The 23,532-nt window shown below is 35.4% G+C and overlaps 1 protein-coding gene across 7 annotated transcripts in view; it reads right to left on the reverse strand.

Annotated features, from left to right (window-relative positions):
* LOC111044459 (hemicentin-2) overlaps positions 1 to 23,532 on the reverse strand; it is a 325,245-nt gene that overhangs the window by 75,191 nt on the left and 226,522 nt on the right. For all 7 annotated transcript variants that reach the window (XM_039420993.1, XM_039420991.1, XM_039420990.1 and 4 more), the window contains 2 exons: positions 6,892 to 7,100; positions 3,432 to 3,533 (listed from right to left, as the gene is read on the reverse strand). In XM_039420993.1, the coding sequence (XP_039276927.1) occupies positions 3,432 to 3,533; positions 6,892 to 7,100 (311 nt within the window). The remainder of the gene's footprint in view (positions 1 to 3,431; positions 3,534 to 6,891; positions 7,101 to 23,532) is intronic.

Here is a 23,532-nt window from a genome sequence, read left to right on the forward strand (position 1 = left end):
CTGGTATACTAGAATCTTATTTTATATCAAGGATCAACAATATTAATATCAGATAATATATACTGGGATCTCTTGAATCATAGCTATCCTTTATAGAAGTTGGTTTAGAAGAAAACACGACTCTCCGTTGGAATTCAATCACTTTGAAATCTGAATCCAATAAGACCGAAAATCAAATGACGAAGCAGTGTGTGATTTCATAAACTCAACTGTGACATCATAAATATTCTTTCAAAACTTTTGGAGAGAAATAGTACAGGCTCAGCCTAGTTTTCCCTCCAATGTCTAATCCTCTATTATGATTATAGTGTTTTGTACAATGAATGAATACAATGAATTCTGTTATCGAATGAGTACGTTCAACTATCGGTCCTGGATGAAGTATGACATTCGTAAATCTTGACATTATTTAATTTGACAGTTTGAGGGGTCCGGACCCACAAGATCTCGAATTATCTTTCTATATACTAAACTATGTAATTAAGCCCATTGAAGGCTTGAATTATATAATTATTCAGACATGGTGAGACCTTCCCGCAAGGAACTCCCAACCAACAAAAAACCATACAAATGAACTTTTTCAAGCCTTCTGTATTGTAGGACTCAAGGTATTCATAGTAAATAAGATATTCCAATATAGGCACTTGATCATTTGAACAAGAAAATCCCCTGTTGTATTTCTCATTAGTTCCTATGACCTTGATATTTGGGAGTTTTGAATTAAAAATTAACAGACATTGTTTCAATAACAATTGCGTGAGAAATATTTCAAAACAGAGAAGAACAACTGATTTGTGTTCCTCAATATAAAATGTTCACTGGCGGCGGCATTAGAGTGTTGTACATACTTCAGCAAATCTCCAACACTCTTTTCAGATTCATTTTCACAATATTATATTCATCAAGTTGCCTCATTCATCCTATGTATATTCATTCAATCACCAGGTCAGGATCTGAGTGATAAACCCAATATTAACATTTTTAAAACTTCTCTCATACATGAAGGTACATTCACTTCGATTTATAGTTTGTGTGGATGTGAACAGTTATTGTTTGGAATGACATTCAATACCATGCAATGTTCCTCTGCAACTGGATACAGTTGCCGGATAGCAACAAATTCAAGTGTCGTCTGTCGCTGTTGAAACGATGCACATGCAGTCGATCGAAAACTAAAAAAAGCTCTTACTAAAATAAATTGATGAAGCAATTAGATATGACGTTCTGACGTACTATAACAGTCTATCACTCTTCATCTCTTTCTTCCTCACCAGCTCCCATATCTCATCGCACCTATCCACCTCTCTCCCTATCGCCGTCCTCCTCTCACCAGCATTGCTGTTACCAGATAAAAATACGATAGTGTAGTGAGAGCTTTTTTATAGCAATGTTGGTGAAGCTACACTAGAGCCCTGGTCCAAGATGAAATATAGGCGCTGAGTTAGGTTAGGTGCGTTGATATATGAGTTTGTGGTGTGATGCAGTTTCAGATAGTAGAAAGAAAGAATTAGAAAAAGTGATAGAGAGGGAAACATCGTGAGCTTGAGAGAGAGAGAGAGTGAGTGACGAGGTAAAGAGTGAGAGAGAAATAAAAAGAGGATAAGTGGAAGTGAAGCAAGTGATGAATTGCATAAAGCGTTATTCACCAAGAGGATCAAAAATTCGAATTTTCTCATACTCCATTACTCCAGAGCCACAGCCCAGTTGTTGTGATTGATTCATACTGTTCCTGTTATAACAGTTTAAATTGTCTATGAAAAGTGACGCATGTTTCTGACGTCACTCGCTGTACAATGTATTTTCAGTACAGTATTTTCATAGATTAGCTATGCAGAGATGAAGTTTCCTCCAAGAGAAGATGAGTTCGTAGAGATTCTGTTAATCTACAAGTCAACCTAACTGTTAACAGACAGACAGACAAAAGATATTTATTTTTAAAAAATGCAATTTACAATTAAAAAATCGTATGTAATTATTTTCTATATAAAACAACAACAAAGAATAAAAACAACTTCATGAATACACTAAGCCAAATAAATCTTTAGAAAATGGTCTGCATGGGCAAAAAATGCTTGTGCGCGAAGCAGAGTATCCTAAAATACAACACCTACAAAAATGATATACTATAACACTGGGGTGTGGTGGGAATTTTTCAAATTGAACTCACATAGGTGTGGAATGTATCAATTTTATTTTTGAGAAGGGAGAATACAGATAAAAATGCTTGGGGTATGCTACACCCTTGGGTTGTGCTAGTTTGAAGGAAAACCTAGGAGCTTCAAAGTCACTCGTATTTTAAGAATTATTAGAACAGTTTATTAATGAGTTTTATCCTTCCAATTTTTAATTTTTAAGAGAAAAAGGTGATACAGTAGCTCAAATCTTGATAAAATTACTATACGTAGCATCAATTTATAGTGATATTTCAAACATTTGAGCTTTCACTATCCAGCCATGCATATTATCCAGCTAATGTCAAAATGATTATTATCTAGCTGCCACTCACTAGGAACTATAATAGATTTAAAATTTCTGTATTTTATTAAGTCATTACAGGTAGAGTGAGATTCACATTGGAACTGCGACCAATTCCTTCTAAATAACATCCACACTTCCGAATTCAACCAATACTGACAGTTTAAGTGAAATCCACCATGAATACTTTGAAATGGGTTTAGTGACTTCACTAGAATAATTGTTGAAATCCTAGTGGGATCACATGCGCACTAGTGAAGTTCGACCACTCAAGCCGCTTCTAACTGATTGAGCTTAGCAAATACGGCGAGCATTCTTAATACGGATGATGAATTCCGGGAACCGGTTAGCAAAAGTTGGAGTTGAAGGAAAGGAGTTTTGAAATTCCCTATCCGTGGAGGGAGTCTAGGAGGGTCATTATTGTGCATGAACTAGCATTATTCAGAACTGGATTGCTGAAGTACAGTTCCAGATTATCATGACGTTGGAATTTCATGCTTCTATTTTATAATTTTCTCATTCATATTCTAGATTTATGAATAAATTCATTCAAGCCAATACCATTCTAATATTTCTATTGTGTGGGGTATTCCTAAATCTGAATATTTGGATTTTTCATGACATAATTTAGTATTGGCTTTAGTTTTCAATTGAGTTTTCCTCCTGGAAATTGCATTTGAACTGAGAATATTTCTTCAATTGTGATTATATCCGTGTTGACATAACAACCAATCCCAAATCAAGTTATTTTCTTTGTTTCAGTGATTTCTTATTCATATAGTCCATTTTACCATAATTCGTATAAATTGAGAGAAGTCTTTTCTTTGAGGTTGCCTTTCGGCCTCCCATGAGATTGATCATAATTTGACATAATATGTCATGGAATCGAATGAGCTATTTGAAAGTACTTAAAATCTCTTAATATTATGAATAATGAAACGCATTAATAAACTGACCTGCTCATTTCTCACGTGAGAAGTGAAAAACCTATCATCACTGCTGTATGTCGCCAAGTTTATTGTTAATAAATGTCGGTCCTTCCTTCTAATCCACGAGACCTGAAAAAAATATGTGGAATAATCTTAGTCACTTCTTTTTAATTATTTGTGTTTTACAATAGCAGAATATTCAAATCATTTCAGTAATAAAGTGAGAAGATTTATGACTTAAGAGTTGATTTATATAATGACAATGGATTAAATAATAACTGCAATCAGCTATAAATAATTTATATACAGGTGACTGTGGCTGAATATATCATATCAAAACTGGAGATTTTACATTGGTAATTGTTCAAAAATTATTTTTACGGCGTACAGTACGCGTCCCGTAGCGTTGCCTCCATTACTTTGAAACGGCATTTAGCAATATTATGGTTCGCGCGGTAATATTTACGAATTTGCAAAGAAAAATATCGGGCTTCAGAGACCCTAGATGGAGGTAGCTCCCAACACACAAATATTTTCAATGATGAGAGAGTTGCAACTTATCACCAACAATGGAAATAGCATGTTGAACGAATATCAGCTGATAGGATCCAACTGAAAATTTTGAAGTATACGCCGGTAGGCAAAGCTACAGGACCCGGACTGTAAACTGTGTTGAGATAGAAGGACGTAGCTCAAAAAAGCTCCCTGTGCATCATTCTTTCGGATGCAACACGTTGCTTTTGAGAAGATACAAAAGAGCATCTGCTGCTTATGGGAAGATGCATTTCCAAAAATTTTTGATGTTTTTCAACAGGTAGTATCGTAGTCTAGTGGAACTCCGCCGACAGGCAAAGCTACAAAACCAGGACTGTAAATTTTAACAGACCGAGTACAAATAACACAAAAAAACGAGTGTATTCAGTTTCTACTAAACTATTATCATAACGGAAGCAGTATTGAGAGAGGAAAATTGAACGAATATTGTTAAAATGAACTCATTATAACGTGAGAAATGTAGAAACTAGTTTCCCCACACTGGTTTATTGAAAATAAATAAACATACTTATTGTCAACATTACAATAAATAAAACTGACACTGTTCAGCGCACTGATGTTTTCCAGTCTCTTCAATAATACTGTTGATGCACATGATACAATTTTGTCATAATTTTTACTATCTCTTCAATAAAATAAAGATTCCATGATTCACTTCTATTTCTGCATTGTAGATTCAAATAAATTCAGTTTCATTTAGTCACATGAGAATATTCTGACGTTTTATGCTTCATATCACAAAAACAATACGTGAATGTAGTAAAAACTTTAACTTTACTATGATGATAGTTTCAAACTGTCTCTATGAACTAGTATTTTCCAAACAAAAGATTGATCTCGGTCAATGAAAAGTAATGATTCAGTCAAGCGTTACCAACTTTCCTCTATTAAATGTAAGAAGAAAACTGGAAACTCGTTGCTTCTCATATTATTCTTGAAAAGGATATATTCTGCTACCCTCATTTCTCAAGACCTTTGCCCTCGGGTGAATGAATAATTCTCCAACTAGGTCAAGAAAATCATCTTCTACAAGATTGATTGGAGAAACTTGGTCAGATGATTCTTCCCACAGAAAAGTTGAAATATTTCTTCCTCTAATTGTTAACTCTTCTTGATGTTGAATTGGAAGAATTTATTGCTGAAATGTTATTCAGGTTATTTGAATTCAACCAGTTTTTTTGGAAATAGAAATCTCATCATGATGAACATGAATATTATGATTCATACTCCATTGATTACAACCCATAGTTGAAGGAGACTTGACAACATTGACAGATTATTGCGATGAAATGAAGAGCCTTTTTTTCTTGATCCACACCATCATAACTTCATCAAAAATTCATTCCTTAATCACTCCATGCACATTTGGGGTATGCGTTTCAGATTATCACATCATAAATAATTATGATAGAACAGTCTGAATAGAATTATTTCAATTCAATTATTTTGTTCAGATTACCATTCTACCAGTCTACCAAGAATTGCATGTGACGACCGGTTAGTGTATCTTCATTGACATCTAGTGCGTGTTAGATGCTGTATGATCCTGTTTGTTCCATAATTAGCTTGAAAAATTGGTTATTCATCATTGGATAACATTCTTTCAATTCTATAAATATTCTTAGGATAACATTTTTTCAATTATTCTATGAATTTAATATTCTTAGGTGCAATCATAAATCATAATTGTTATTATTATCATAGGAGATGTATCAAATGACACATTCAAACCAATATTTGTTGAAAATCTTGATAATTGCAGAAAAACTCCTCTCATGCTAAAATAAAAATTAAAATCAACCAATCAATTGAGTTATCTTTTTAATTCGTGTTGAATCATTTGATTCGATGAATGACTTCTTCAACGACAATCTGATTTTTTAGCAGCGTAATGGAGGTTCCCCTGAGAAAACATTCGAGCTAATGACAATTCAAATGAGTCAATCACTGAATTGAATTGATTCTGTTCATTTTTCTAACTTATTGAACCTACAATGTGGCAAGCTATCCAGAGTCACAGAGGAGATTTTCATGACAAGAGCTCCACATATCTCAGTTGAGTTTTCATGGAAAAATGGATTAATGGTTGTTCCCCGATGTCTAACAAGTGGAACGTCAAGTGAGAGCTCCTCCATTGTGAGTGCTGTCAACAACAGTCATGTTAGTCATGTCCTGAACAGCACAATGAATCCGCAACTGCGTAAGAGCATTCATTGATGTCTAACAACGGATGCAACATGATGTCAAAGTATATTTTTGGAACCAACTGGAGATTAGACTAGAGTATTGTTGAGAGTCAAATATCAATCTACGAGTTTCAGATTATCGTATTTTTTATATGCAGTGCATTGATACCTCATGATCATGGACAATCCACAGGATATGAATGTGGAATATTGATATAGGCCCTACAGTAATGTGGAGTTAAATTTGATAATCTATGATGAATAAAAGCCAATATATCATATTAAGATACAGATACAGAGAGAACAGATATAGCTAGTATTTTATGTTTCAGTTCTCGAAATTGGCTTGAATATTGTGAATGCATATTCAATTTCCCTTATCAATTCCATTCAACAAATTCCAGGACTAAGGGAAGGTCTTAGGTTGAATTTCTTGTCATATTTTTAACATTGGAATGATTATTCATGTTTCAATCTATCTAGATACAGATTGACTATTATCTAGATCATATATCTATATCACTAGATATTCTGCAACGGATCAAAACAATTGTGAATTTGGAAACATCAGTGACAATCAGTGAAATAATCTTCAAGAAATAATATGTGACCATTTGGATATATTATTCACTCACCAGATTCCCTGACAACAGCCTACTTACACCCACTTAACATCCCCTCACAATCAATTTAATTGTGAAACCAGAAAAACCATTGAATGAGATTTTGATGAATTATTCACTCACCAGATTTTCAGCAACTCCTTCGATTTCGCAGTGCAATATTGGGGTGCTTCCAGTTTGCGCCGTCACAATTGTCGAGTTCTCCGAAAGAAACACGACGTGCTCCGCTGAGGAGGAGGAAGAAGAAGAGGAGGAAGAGGACGAGCCTGCATCAATCACTTTCCTCTCTTCGAGCGTCTGCCACCAGTCAGCTTCCTCCAATTTCCTTGAGTCTGCGAAAGACAACAAAACAGAATTGAAAATTATTATCGACGTTTCCAGCGAAGTTGATCAAAAACGAATTGAAAATTGTTGTCTGCAAAGAATGTACTGCTGTTGAAAACATTCAGCACGAATTGAAGGTTATTGCTAATCATCGGTAACATTGTTTGACTTTATTGTAGAGTGAAACAAGAATGGAAGGAGATGAAGGAGGCTGTAGGAGTTGGAAGAGGAGAAGAGTCAATGTTATCGGTGGAATGGAAGAGAGAGAGAGAAAAGACTATGAAGAGAATACAGAGAAGGTGATTAGATGGTGTGAAGAATGATGGGGTGTGGAGTAGTGGAATAAAATATTGTGGAGAGGGGTATTGAGGATGAGATGAGAATTAATACACATCCTTTGAACCATTTCACAGATGAAATTCTTCACACAAACGATCGATTAACTCATTTATCCTTTATAAGGCGGGGAAGAATACGTACTCGATATCACTATAATATCTTCTTATCATTTATGCTATGAAGAGAATCTATAATTAGGACAGGAAAAAGTTAGAAGAAAGTCATATAAATATCGTAAATCGATTCCAACAGGAGATTCCAATGGAAGATCTAACAGACTATCAGCGGCATTTTGAGAGGGTTCTCTAGCAAGGTCTTACTTGTCATACAATCACTCATTAGCGATAATAATATGTTATTGGTTTGACAAAAATGATAATACAACTACTCAGGTGAGGTAAAATCTGACCCCAAATATTTTTAATGACAGTGATGAAACTCTTTGCATTAGAACCATAATTTTTTATCTTCTCATATCCATATATTATGAGTTGTTCGTAACTTCAACAGAATTCTATCAATAGAGGGTTTGGAAATTACAGATGAAAATCTTAATAAATACAAGTTTCTCAGCAACTTAATTTTATGGATTCTTCCATAAATCGAAACACCACTAATTGAAAAAATCTGGTGTGGCGCACTCACACAACTTTCCTTGCCGTTATGAAAAAAGATCACCTGACGCTAGTGTTCCCGCGCATCTCAAGTCTACTATTCAAAGATCTGAGCCAGCTGCTGACAGGACAATAACGCTGTAGACACACGAGGTCTGCTATCTCTTCATCCTATTATATAAGGCAAGCAATTTCTGTATTTTTATATCTGGTTATTTTTATATCTGGTTATTTATGTTCAACGGATCTCGAAAACGGCTCTAACGGTTTTCACGAAATTTGAAATATAGTAGGTTTATGATATAAAAATTCGATTGCACTATATCTCATCCCTGGGAAAACTCGCTGAAGGACATTAAAAAGATAATTCATACTTGGAAGAACAGATGTCTGTATAATTTCGTCGTCTGTCGATAACAGAAGATGCGTGTGACTGTGTGGGAGATCAGCTGTGTAATCATTAAATCAGCTTACCGTATCTCGCGAGAAATATTATTATCTAGAAATTTTATCAAAATAATCTATCTGTTGGCATGACATGGTTTATCACTCGTTTAAATTAGAGTACATCATAATATTCAAAGTTAATCATTATTTTACAGCTTTAAGTAATTAGTGAGTGTCATTTTGTCATTGTTGTTTTGTTTTGGTTTGTAAACAAACTAAATTAGAACTTCTATGTTTTCAAATATTTTGACTCAAAATTGGACCTGAATTCAAGTGTATTAAACATAACCTACTTTTTGACCATTTATAGTGTATGAATCAAAATTAGGGGAAGAAACAGTTTTGAGCTGTGCCTGTTCGTCCCCCAATCATTTTGAAGAATTGTGTTCTGTTTATCAATAAATAAATAACGAACGAAGCTCGGTGCCCCGATATTAGTGAATGATTCAATGAATCAACAGTTGCCAACAGTTAATTCAATTGAGTCATAACATTTTCTCGAATTTTGAGCTTATTTTCGATTTTAGGTGAAAATGCTACTGAACATTAATTGTAGAGATTTCCATGCTCAATCTTTTCCACTTGCCTGATAATTGGGAATCGAAAATCAAACTTTGCATAGATGGGACGGAGCTCCTGTATTTTTACAGATATGGGAATTGTGGCAGTTGATAGAGCATTCCAATTACTATTTTAGGTATGAATTTGATCAAAATCGCTGTAGCCGTTTTCGAGAAAATCGCGAAAAACCTTGTTTTTGACAACATTTTCGCCATTTACCCGCCATCTTGAATTGCATTTGATCGAAATTGTTCGTGTCAGATCCTCATAGTGTAAGGACCTTAAGTTCCAAATTTCAAGTCATTTCGTTAATTGGGAGAGGAGCTATCGTGTACACAGACGCACATACACTCATACACATACAGACCAATACCAAAAAAACCACTTTTTTGACTCAGGGGAACTTGAAACGTATAGGAATTGGAAATTGGGGTACCTTAATTTTTTTCGGAAAGCAATACTTTCCTTACCTATGGTAATAGGGCAAGGAAAGTAAAATAATAGTATATTGGATTGTTCACACTTCATGGTTGCTACCATCTACCTGAGCACACAAAAACAACTGCTGCAACGTATTTGGTGGAATTATGGCCTCAAATCTGCCATTTTTTGTCTCCTCAAACAACGGGGGTTTGATGTTGATATGCTGTTATTCAGTCAAGACAAGGGGCATTATTATTCATGTTCAAAGCTGGGTTAGTTTCTTTATGATCATTATAATGGTGGACAGGTTTAATGATATTGATCAATTTGGACAAGTTCCCTTAATCATAATATTGGCAATATTGATGGGACATCAGACAGGTCCTTATCATCGTGATCATTGTCGGAGAGTGCACGTACACTTGTTCCGTACACTTTTTTCTTCTTAAATTGGATAATCTTTTCCAATTTAATTGTAAAGATCATTATAGGAGTGGGAAGAACTGGCAACTGGAATTCTTAAGTGGTTTAATAGGCGAGTTATGGGTTGTTGAAGTGCGAACTCCGTTCTCTTTCCAGATCACGAACGGTTTCGACTATATTAACAGAACTTCTTTCAAAAATTCAGAAAATGTATCTTTCCAAACTAAAACATTTCATTCACTATATCGTTCATAAATAAAAAAGTAACATTCTTTGTAAACTTGATAACTTTTTCATTTTGACATTAATCGAGAAAAAACGCATATTAGAACAAATACAATGATATACTGGATGTATTAAAAAAAACTGCAATGGAAAATCCGAAACCGTTTATGATCTGTAAAGAAAACTGAGTTAGCACTTCAACAACCCATAACTCGCTTTTCAGACCACTTTAAAATTTCAGTTGCCAATAATTTTTTTCTCACTCTTATGATCTCAACAATTATATTGGGGAAGATAATCCAATTTAAATAAATATAAAGTGTACCGAACAGTAGAGGTTCCATTTTGTCCTCTTGAACAAGAGCACTTCTTGAGCCGCTTAAATATGACTCTGACCGCTGGCTCAACCATTTCTCCATTAATTCTTATTATTATCCATTTCATCCACTTTCATCATATTTCATACCGAGCAACATATATTTTTTATATGTTACAATATTAAAACGACAACATGCTAAAACAATAATTCAGGATAGATGACAACACAATAACGAGTTTATTCATTTCCACCTTTACAGCAACAAACACTATGGAAGCAACTTGTCATAGTATATAGGACGTGAAGAGAATAGAGTGCATATTTATGTCATAGACCTGTCATATCAGCAGGAAAAACTGGGCGGTGAAAAATTTAGTGAATTTGGACTCTTGTTCTCGTCTGCATGCAAATATTTTGTGGGAAGGAAGGAAATGTATCATGAATTTGAAATCATGCGAGTCCGTTGCATGAGTGTACGTGAGATCACGTGAGCCATATATTGTTATGTGAGGGTATTCATGCTGGTGGATGTGACTATAGTTATGAGAGGAAATTCGTTGTAAGTGTGTGTTAGATGTACATGTGTGTACTATACGTGTGTGTGTGTGCTCCACAGTGATATTCACTTTCAGAATCACTATGAATAATATCAACGCTTCCCATGGAACTAATGCTGACAATTTTCAGTGAATCCCACAGTAGATTACCTTCATATATCAGAAGTATGAGGTGACCCTCGCCAGGAGTTGAACAGGTTATTGGAAGTTCATAAAAAAGTGGAGTTCATAGTGGGAAGGCAGAAGTTCATGAGAATGTGGGAGGTCATATAGATGAGGTATATGTAAATGAACCGATGGAAGTGGATATCTATAAATATGTTGAAGTCTATCAATATAGAATGATGTTTTCGAGGACGTATGATTCATCAGGATATATATTACAGACTAAATGGAGCCAAAGGGTACTTTTTGATTCATGGAATATCTATAAACCATATACAGGAAAATAAAAATATATTTGAACACTGTTCTTTGCAGTTCATTACTGTACATTAAAATACAACACGTCCAAAAACAATTCATATATCGACCCTCTAAAGCAACAAACATTCGAAAATGAAATCACTTCCGATACACCACTCAATACACCACAACTATATTGAATTTGTAATATGATTGACTGATTATAATAATATCATTTGTTCGTTGATTCACAGAGAATCGTAGAACAATTGAAATCTTCTTCTTAAGCCGTGTCCACACAAAACAACTGTTCGACAAACATGATTGTTAGAAACGATCGGGGGAATTTTATTATGTTCGACAATCAATGTTTGCCAGTGGCCAGTGTGGACGCGTCACCAAACAAAATTGTTTGTACAAACTTACAAACAATTTGTAAGTGGGAAGAACAGGTTTTATGTTCTACAGCTGTTTTACAACTGTCAACAATGAAAATATTTGGAAAGACAATAATTTTTTGTTTGACAAACAAATATTGTCCATATTTTAAAATGTTTGTCCTGAGCCCCTCAACAAACATGTTAGCCGAACATGTATGTCGAACATTTGTTCAGTGTGGACACGGCTCAAGTTGATAATAACTGTATACTATTCAACTACAATAGGAATGAGAATCATAGAACCTTGTCATTGTACATTCAAGTAGCCCTGAATAACAAAGTGAACTGTATGTAATATAATATTTCATATATTTGAACTGATTAACATTAGCAAGTATTCATTCCTCTCGAATTTTATTGTATTTGTGGAAATTGGTATTCATTAATTTAGTATTACACCATTCTATCACTAATGTATTATCACCATTATTGTCTTCAGCTTTCAAACAGATGTATAATTTCTGACAATTTATTGACTAATGCTTCCAAAACCATTTATTCTGAAACAATTTTTGACGAAATTCATGCCCTTAATTCACAAAATACATGAAAAATACGAAATGATACAACAGACTAATTAATAAAACTGATTTAATATTTCTAATTGGAAGCTATCAACGATGGAGACACAGATCACATGTTACAGCAGAATATCTCGGTACACCGAATAATGTATTATTCAACTTATGAATACAATGATTATGAATGGCGATGTTGAAACCATCATCATCAATAGTCATCAATGATTCATCTTGGTTAGCCTGAGTAACAGCTCATCACTGAGAGAAGGCTGTACTCAGCTCTTGAAGGCATTATATCTGTGCAGGCTGTCCTGAGCTCTGGCATTTGCAGTCAAACTGGAATGAGACCTGTCGTGCTGATGGCCCTCAAGGAGACACGTGAGAGACGGTGAGTGGGATGAGCAGAGGAGAGGAAGAGGATGAGGTTGTGGGGGAGTAGGAGGAACGGATGAAGGAGCAGGAGAAATGAAGGAGAGGATGAGGAGGAGGACTTGGAGGTAGTGGTGGAGGAACAGTTACACTAAGACGAAACCTATCGTGATGGACATTTAGGAGACAGCGGAAGTGGGAATAATAGGGGGGAGAGAGGAGTTGGAGGAGAAGATGAGTAGTGATAGGGAACGGAGTAGAAGTAGGAGTAGGAGGTGAAGATGGGGGAGACGGACAAGGAAGAATGGAAGAGAAGAGCCAGGAGGTGGAGAAATAGACTACATGGGAATCGGAAGAGAAGAGTGACACTAAGATGGGACCTGTCCTTCAACGTGCAAGGAAAATTAGGCTGAGGAGGAGAAGGAAGAAGAAGGAGAAGGAAGAGGAGCAGTGGGAGAAAAAAATGGGGAGGAATGGGTGGTAAAGTATGGAGAGGAGGAGGATATAGAGAAGAAGGATTGAGAGTTAAAGGGGAAATATCGGTGAAGGGGGGAGCAGTGGTGGTGAAGAAGGAGGAGAAGGAGCGGTGAAGAAGGAGTAGAAAGAGGATGAGGAGAAGGAGAAGGATACATATAATTATATAGAGGTAGACGAGTCACATTGAGATGATACCTGTCATCAGGTAGGAGGCTGATAAGGAGAAGAAGTAGGAAAAGTAGTAGGAGAATGGGTAAGTTGAGATAGAAGAAAAGGTAGAGAATAAGGAGTAGGATGTGGAGGAGTAGGTAAAGAGGCAGGGTAAGTCCCAGTCACTTGGAATCCAGTATACAAGGAAGAAACTTGACCAGATAGCTTTCAAAAGGCAGGCGATGAGAAAAAGTGAGTTGAAGTAAATGCAAGAGAGAAGGGTGATAAGATGTATGATAAAAGAGATTGGAAGAGGAAGGAGAAGGGAAGTTTGAAGAGGAGGAGAAGAATAAGGTAAGAAGTGGCGGGGTGATGTGAGAGAAGGAGAGGTTGATTGAGAAAGAGGAAGATGAGTAAAGAAAGGAAAGAAGCCTAGGAATAACATTAGATAACCAGGAAGGACTTGGAGAGGTTGAAATTGGGCAAATTAGAAGAATTAATGGGAGAAGAATGAACATCAGTAGATATTCTCATGAAATTTAGTTGTGCGAGGAAGAGAATCAAGAGGCGAAGCTAGAAGAGGAAGAAGATGAAAAATAATAAGATAAGGGTATGTGGGCAGTTGGATGGAGAATTGATCAAGGAAGAATGAAGGAGATCAAAGGAAGCAAGTAAAAAATAGTAGATAGAAGTATTACTATAAGGGATCTAGAAAAGGATAGGAAGAAGATGAATAAATAAAAGAAGAAGAAGAAGAAAAAGAACAAGAACAAGAACAAGAACAGAACGAGTGAAAGAAGATGTAGAAGGAGGAGAAGTGGAAGAGAAAGAAAAAGAAAAAGGAAGAAGAAGAAGATGAAGAAGTAGTGGAAGGAGGAGGATGAGTAGACGAAGCCTTCGTTTAGAGATGAAGCCTCCTCCGCGATCCAAGCCGCAGCAGCCTACCAGTCAATCAATCAAGCTGATGACTATTCTCTGTGAGCGACAAGGACAGTGTGTGACAGAGCAATGATGGTCGAGGGAATGAGAGAGAGCGAGATGGATGAGGATGAGAGTGATGGGTGAACAGAAGGTGTGATCGCTTAGCCTCTGTCAAATAAATCATAGAGGCACAGAAAGCATCGATTCCACGAGCATCATCATGCTTTCTGTCCTTAACTATCATGCTCCTCTGGTCTCCTTCTTCAACTTTTTCTTCTCATTTCTTCATTTTTCTGTTTCTTATTCTACTCACATAATCAACTCCTTTTATCTAACACGTGTACCTAATTACTCTCTTATAAATCCTCCTCTTTACAAAATACATACTACATACACAATAATGTTACCTCTAGCCTAATGGTGATTGGTTCTATACAGTCAACAGCATTCAGGAAAAGCTTCTTGAATTTTCTTCATGGATCATTCTAAACGGAGAAGTAGACACATGAAACAGAGTAATGGGCTTTGAGCACAGAATTTTGTTCCTCCTCCTACACAGATTCTGAAGGAAGGATTTTTCTTTTTTTCAGGTAAAGGCATACTTGGTTAGTAATTGCGTTTACTGGAAAATAAGCCTATAGAATGACAGAACAATCACTTCTAATACTATCATAAAGTGAAGATACCGTTCAACTACTGTCTCTCTAGATTATTAATTTGATTTTCCCGAATCAGGTTCTGGTATTATTAACAGGTTCCGGAATCAGGTTCTGGTATTATTAACAGGTTCCGGAATCAGGTTCTGGTATTATTAACAGGTTCCGGAATCAGGTTCTGGTATTATTAACAGGTTCCGGAATCAGGTTCTGGTATTATTAACAGGTTCCGGAATCAGGTTCTGGTATTATTAACAGGTTCCGGAATCAGGTTCTGGTATTATTAACAGGTTCCGGAATCAGGTTCTGGTATTATTAACAGGTTCCGGAATCAGGTTCTGGTATTATTAACAGGTTCCGGAATCAGGTTCTTTCTGATCCCAAAAACAGTTACTGTTTAGTAGTTTACTCTTCAGAAAAATTAAATAAGTTAATCGTAGACAGGACTCAGAATAATGACTTGTTTGGTGCAGAAAATACTTAATTCTCGGACATTTTTCATGAGTGAGAAAACAGCGGACACCACTCTTGATAGCTCATCATCGTCACTTTTGAGAGAATGCAGTCAGACGAGAAACGGAATAATATCTGAGCAATGCTCTCAAAAGTGTAATAACTGTTTCTCTTCAGTGAGATTCACTACATACTGTCAGCATTCCAAATGAGTCACATCAATGCTCACTCATTCGACCATTGCTGACAGTTTGGAATGAAGCTCTGTGACTTATATCTCACTTCAAACTGGCATAATTACATATATAAAAGGGAACAATGCTTCACATTCGAGAAATACTGACAGTTCATAGTGGATCTGACTATAGCTTGGTCGCTGCCACCCAGCCAAGTGACGAACAAATTATACGAATGATAATATTTTGTCGCAGTGCGGAAGGAGGAACTACTGCAACAGGAAAATAAGAGAAACAAGCCAAAGAAAAGAAGAAGGATAAGGGAGGGGATTTGGAGAAGGGATTTGGAGAGAAACAGAGAGAAGGGATGAGGAAGAAGTGTAGGAGGAGGAATTAAGAAGAGAGATAACGAAAGGTTGGAATAATGGAGGGGACAGTGAGAGGTGTAAGAGACAAATATAAAAAATAAGAAGAAGAGAGGAATTGAAGGTCGAAGGAAAAGAAGGAGAAAAAGAACAAGAAGAAAAAGGAGAAAAATGAGAACGAAATAATAGTGAATAAGGCGGAGATGAAGGAATGGAAGGAATAGAAAGAAAGAGAGGCAATAATCATATGGAGGGAAACTAAACACAAACAGAGTTATAGGAAGAGAGGATATATGGAAAAGAGAGACTATGAGAGACAGAGAGAAATAAGAAGAGGCGGGAATGGTGGATTACTGTGTACAAGGAAAAGTGGAAGCATGAGTAAGAAAATGAGAAGGAGGTGGTGGAGGAGTATAGGTAGAGGATGACGTCGTTGATCAGGAGGAGAAAGGGAAATAGAGAAAACGTTTCGAAAAAGGAGAAAGAGGAGAAAAAGGAGAAAAAGGAAGGGGGAGGGTGAGACGCAGGAAAAGGAGGAGGAGCGATAGAAGTTGGAGGATGTTAAGGTGAAGGAAAAAGAGAACGAGCAGGATGAAGAGGAGTGTAGAAGATGTTTGGTAAAGATTTCTTGGAGAATAGAGTGATGAAAGATTTTGAGGGAGAAACGGAATAGTAGTTAAGTACGGGAAGAGGGAGGGATGATTAGAGTCATGATGAAATAGAGAAGATGACCAGGGGTTAAATAGAGGAAAAATTGATAATGTTAAGGAAACATAAGTTTGGAAGAGTGATTTCGAGTGATAAAACGAGTAACCAGTAAGAGGAAAAGGAACAGGAAGAAAATATGAAAACATATGTAAGAATGAGTAAGTAGGATTTCTTCTCCTGGGAAAATTGGGGATAGAGAAAGAAGAAAAATATTAGTATTTAAAAAAATATAGATTTATGTGGGAAAATGCGAGCAGAGGTATTTTTGTGAAAATCAGAGAATAGAAGTTTGAGAGAGAATTGAAGAAGATATATGAGAAGGAAAACGCATAAGGGAGTGAGAGGAAGTGTGGGAGAGGGAGTGAGTGAGTGAGTTAGATAGAGGTGATAGCAATTAGTCTTTTCGTGACAGGGCCCTTTTCATTATTATGTATTGCAAAATGGAGAAAGCAAGCAAGCAAGCACTATGAGCTCTACAGCAAAGACAAGCAATCATCATCTTCTTCTCCACCCTCCCATTCTCTTTCTTCTTCTTCCATATTCTTCTTCTTTTTCCCCATCATTATCGCGGTGAGATACTAAGCTGTCCTTTCCGGTCTGTGCCCTATTTCAAAAGCGACACTGCAGCTTAAGACACAGCGCCTTATGATAAGGATGACTAGCTGGGATGAGCTGTGAGTTCTTCAATGAAATATTATTGCGGAGAGGCTTTGGACCCACAAATTATGATCATTTTGTGTTGCATTTGTGTCTTTGTGGGGTGGAGGATGGGAGTGTTACACAGTTCACAGGATCGGTATTGTGTTCAGATTAATTTATTTATTCTTCTACCAGGCACAAATTAGATCATATATAAGATGGTCTTCATATATTCAAAATCAAAATCAAAATCGTATATTTAGCCTTAATAATAATAATAAAAGATAAAAACTTAGAAATTAGAATTACATTGAAATATAATACAAAGTATTAATTAAATAATACAATGAATATAAGGAAGGTTCCCGCAAGGTTAAAACCTGTGAGCAGAGGCCGAGTGTTTGAAGAAATCTAGATATTCAAAAATTTCAGGAAAAAGATAGACTAAATTAATTCAGTGAAAGAACAATAAAAAACTGAAAGAAAAATTACTAAATTTGGAAAGAAACTTACTAAACTTAAAAAGAAACTAAAAACCAAGGAGGAAAAGTAAGAAGGAAAAGGGTAAGAGTAAGAAAGGATGGTGAGAAGGCAGAGGGAGACCTAATGGAATTAAGTTTTGTTTCTCTAGATAAATATTGGAGAGAATAAGAGATAATTTGCTTGGCTTTTGCAGCCACTATTTAAATTATTAAGTCATCCGAAGCTAAACACTCATTCATATCTCTTACCAGCTTTTTACTCAACCTATTGGTGATGAATTGACGAGGGATTTTATTTATGAGTTTTGATACAATGTATGAGAACTACTGTCTTCTGCAGATAGATAAATTATGTTCGAGTTTTGTATTATTCAATGAAACTAAACTAGAAACCAAGGAGGAAAAGTAAGAAGGAAAAGAGGAGTAAGAATGGATAGGGAAGAAGGCAGAGGGAGACCTAATAGAATTAAGTTTGTTTCTTTAGATAAATATTGGAGAGTAATATATTATATGGATTGAATATGGTATAACTCATTTGTTGTCCTGCAAAAATTCTAAGAACAGCATTCTGCCATTATGAAGAATTCTCTATTAACAGAATTAATAACCAAGTCCATCAACAGATTAACCAAAACAACGGAAATTGTCGAACTAATTTCTCCCACCTTTTTTCAACTAAGCTGTCACAATGAGATAACCATGAAGTAACATAGTTTTCACTGAAAAAATCTGCTGTATTGGGCATATTTTGAAATGTTTTGTATTAGGCTTCTTCTTGAACCTTCTGTGTTATTCTTTCTCTTTATTTATTATTATTTCTCCATCATTATCTCCCCACACTATCCAATTTATTTGAATAAGATAAAAATCATCCAGTATAAGTTCATAATTAAATTCCATGGAAATTTATCCTCTACCAAGATCCTATATTCTAAACTTCATTCACTGGTGCACCGGACTCAATAATTATACTTGGATATTTTTATCCAAATTTATTAGACATTTATACAGGACTGCAGTTTCGTGCTGAAACAAACACATCTTCAGCTGTATTTATGTGTAGTAGATGTATTGGTTTCAACATGAAACTGCAGTCCTGTATAGATGTCTAATAAATGTGGATGTGACTAAAAAAAACTGTGTTTTTCCGATTATGGAAAAATTCCACAATATCAATTTTCATTCAACAAAATTTATTGATCGTATCAATTATGAGTTTCATGGGAAATCGCACTTATCCTGCATTATAGAAACCGATCTTTTATGATTAAATTCCTGGAGCTATGGAATCAGTTTGGGATACACTAATAGAATATTAAATCTCCATAAATTTCCTGGGAGATCATGTAAATCAAGTATTATCACGGAAATCAGATCGGGAAGAGAGTTCTGGGAGATTAAAATTTCATCGACGCTCAATTTCACGGAAATTCTACTTTTAATCCACTCCATCTCCGGAAACTCAGTGATAATCATCTCCATCAAGCTCACTTCAACAAAATTCGGCATCGAGACGAATTCACTCCCCATCATAAATGATAATTATTATTAATTGATCGAGTATTTCCTAATGAAAAAAACTTGCTCTCCTGTTTAGTTGTGGTCGTGGGACATTGATTGGCTTCAACGTAGAAAAAAGTGTTTCAGAGTTCAGGGGGAGCGAAATGAAAAAATTAAGCTGATTTGCTTTTAGAGGACGCCTAGCAGCTCTGCTCGATACCGCTTTCCAAGAAAAGGAACCGATTTAGCCGGTGCTGCAATCTGGCGTGAGCAATTGGAACTAACAGAAGACTTACTATAGTGAGACGTGAATAATGGCAGTGGAGGAGGATAGAAAAACAGCTATACCGATTCTTAGCCTTGCCACTGCTTTCCATAGAGGATAGCTGATACCAATATATCTGATATGTAATATTCACTGTTCAGTGTTCATTCTTGTTTCGAATATTCTAAAAAAATCATCACAAAGTAAGAAATTGGATTATACATGTACGGGATAGGAGATACACGAATGACCTATGAACTAATGGACTCATCAACTTGCAATAATTTTATGAAGATGTATATAGGCTTATTTTCATTGCTTTAAATCAAATATCGGGGCACCAAGCTTCGCTCGTTATTTTTATTTATTGATAAACAGAACACAATCCTGTAAGATGATCGTGTTTATATTTTACAGCTGGCTATACGTCAGCTTATGAACTTAGGGGTGCGATATTTTGATTTTCCACAGAATCACTCGCTCACTTTTTACCATCCACAGACGACGAAAGTCTCAGCTGTTTCAGCCAGGATGAATTATCCTTTTAATGTCGTTCAGCGAGTTTTTCCAAGGATGAGACCTAGTGCAATCGAATTTTTATATCATAAACCTACTATGTTCCAAATTTCGTGAAAATCGTTAGAGTCGTTTTCAAAGTCCGTTGAACATAAAAAACCAGATAACCAGATATAAAAATATAAACAGATATACAGAAATTGCTCGCTTAATATAATAGGATTACCTCAGATTAAATAATTTGAGCAAATTCATTTACTTTGTGATTGAAAGTTTACGTAACTATGAAAGCTGAACCAATCAGAGCTTTCTTCAAGAAATCCCGCAGCGGAATTGGTAGTGTGAGCTACGGTTCATGAATCAAGCTGGTTCAAGACCTATCAAACTCATTTTTTTGACAATTTTTAACTCTGACAGTGGAGATAATCCACTCAATTTTGACAAAATAATAAACAATCAGTTTATTCTTTCATGTTTACGGGACATAAGGGATTGCAGCATGAATTTTCCCACTGCAAAGCACCAGTTAGGCCTACCTGCTAGTCAATTTCATTCTATCCGTCAAGAAAATATACTTTTTAATGAATGTGTAATACACTCTCATAGTTATTGAGACTAAATTGATATTCTGTTCATTATATTTCTACATTGTTAAAGAACGGTCTGACTTGCAGACCTAGAAGATGATGATTATAATAATAATATTATTATTATTATAAATGATTTATTTCAATGAAAATACAAACAAGCGATCTAATTAATAAAATGAACATAATATTGAAAAATACATTTCATTTAATCAACCACATATAAAGAGTAAATTTATTTTTTCGGAAATTAACCTACTCAACTATCAAAAAAACCATTTACTAGACCAGGCAGTCTGATTTTTCGAATTATAGACAAGGGTAGCAACCCCAATGTTAATCAGATAATGCCATTATAACGTGGTTCTTACTATTCATCAAGAGAACATGGGTGGAGGGAGACTTTCCCAATTCAATTCATCACTTTAACACAAAATAGGTCACAATTTAACACGGGAGATGATGAGCGTTATATACGCCAAATATGTTATTGTAAAAACAACAGTAATATCAGTGAGGCCTTTATTCTATCGATTCCTTATTTCACAAAAGTTAATTGGTTTGATGAGGGAAATAGATTGTAGATTTCAATTAAAAACAGAGACTCCATGCAGAAACTTATAATTATACATAAATCTCTTGGATCAACTTATGCTGACAGATTAGAGCGAGTCTAGGTTTCATTGGTTTAAATAATAAAAAGAGACGATACGTTAATTTATCACACCGGTAGGTCTATTGGAATCTTGACATGTCGATGAGATGTCGAATCTCGATGACAATTTCGACTCTGTTATCACACCTTAAATGATATGTAAATGATCTGATTCGAGATCGAAATGCTATGGAATCTACAGTAACTATATTAACCATTTTTATATAGTTACAGTAAGTACTGTCAAATAGATTAGATAACTTCAATTAGGGGTTATGAAAATGCTCATTGAGATGTTCTTACTTAAATGATACTGAAGTTGATTCTTCAAACACTGAATACAAGAGAAATACAGCCTGAATTATAAATGGGGATTCATATACTTCACCTCTATATTCACGTTTTGTAAGCGAATGGTGGGAAGAAGAGAAAAACTATAGCTTTCAGTTTGTATTTAACATCAAAAATTATTTATTTAATACGAATATTCAAATATGGAACGGTGTGAAACGGAAAACAAATGTAATTGAAATAAAGGAAAGATTACAACTATAACCAACAATAAAAATTACTGATTATAATAATCAGATAATAATTCAAGGGCTACTCGCTTGCTGATCTGTGGTCGTTCAGGTTTTTGAAAATAACGAAACAAAAATTGTCATTTAAAATTATAGGTCTGAAAAGAAAAAAATGTACAATGAAGTATTATCTTACTTTACCTTAAAAATTGTCCCTTGTCCTGATCCTCGAAAGGTCCGGTTAAACCACTCCCGACTTTAAATAAATAAATAATTATATAAAGAAAACGTTTGCCAGCTGATAGAATCAAAGCACCAGCTTTCCCTACAAGATTCAAATCCTGAAAACACAACTATGCAGGTTTAAACTGCCCGAACTGTGACAGCCTATAATAATTGAATTCTCAAGACAGGATCCTTCAGGTAACCAATGCCTTAACTCAACAACTATACTCCACAAACGGTTCAAAGAATACGGGCCTCGAAAGAAAAATTCAAAATATATTCATGTGAAAAAACATGCAACCTTGATTCACAGACCAAAATTCAACTCACTCTTGTTTGTATAGCATGGAGCTAAAAACCACAATATTGCCTTCACGAAACGTGATAAAACACACGTTTCATCTTTGTACATTGGAGATCTTCTCACTTTATCAATTACATTTAATAATTAAATCCGCGACCAGATTTCCAATTCACAAAATAATATTTCAATGAAATTGAATGGGTTTTGATGTCATGTATGACAGTGTTAAATTATAGCCTAATTATTATTTATCATTTTACAAAGGCGACTTTCTAAAAGTATTTTAAGCCTAGGTGATGATGATGGGATGAATGGATGAATACAATGAAGGTAGAGTTATGAATGAATAACAATTATAGGTTATGCTATCCAACTGAATTGATTTGAGTTCACTTTCCAGTCCAGAAATAAATAAACTAGAAATTTTTAATTTGATTTGATTAAAAATCGAATATAATAGAATGATTACATTCAATAAACTCTCAGAACTTGAAAATATTAGTTATTGAGAAAACTTTTGAACCAGAAATAGAACACAAACTAATCAGATTCTGACGACTATACGAAGAGTGCAGATCAGTAGATATCATAGCCCAAGGTCAATAGAAAGATCTTTTTGCAGACCTTGTCATAGCCAATAGGGTGGTTCCCGAGAGAGATTTCGACGTCAGCGCAGTCTAGCGACAGAAGATTGAACTAACTGGTATCAAGCTTCACACAGTTGCCGGTAGGGTGCTCTGCTTGGTGAAACAATCGATTATAAATTTATTATGAGGTTGTTGAGAGTGTGTTGTAGTGTTGGGCAGATTCCGCGAATTAGTGAATGAAGTAGCGAATCTCGTTTGATGAGCGTTGAAGGATTTGAGAGGAGATAAATTGTGATGCACAGTTTGCAGCCGGGGCTTCATTATCTTGTCAATGCGAGTTTTGCACGTTGGTGAGATTGGGCGCAAACGAGGCGTAGTCACATGTCTTATACTGAGTGACATCTTGTGGCTTCTGGGAAATGTTCACTATTTTCCGGGGAGATGAGGAGAGTCTTATCAGAAAGTTCGTTGAAGGTTGAGCTACATATTCTATGCTATAGAGACACAGTGACAGAAAGAAAATGATAGCTTCAAAAACGTCAGGCGAAACGTCAGACTAATTATCATGATTATAATTCTAATACATTCTCCAAAATGACTTCTTTGTAAT

This window comes from Nilaparvata lugens, chromosome 2 (genome assembly GCF_014356525.2).
Source record: "Nilaparvata lugens isolate BPH chromosome 2, ASM1435652v1, whole genome shotgun sequence".
In the NCBI taxonomy this organism is placed as follows: Eukaryota; Metazoa; Arthropoda; class Insecta; order Hemiptera; family Delphacidae; genus Nilaparvata; species Nilaparvata lugens.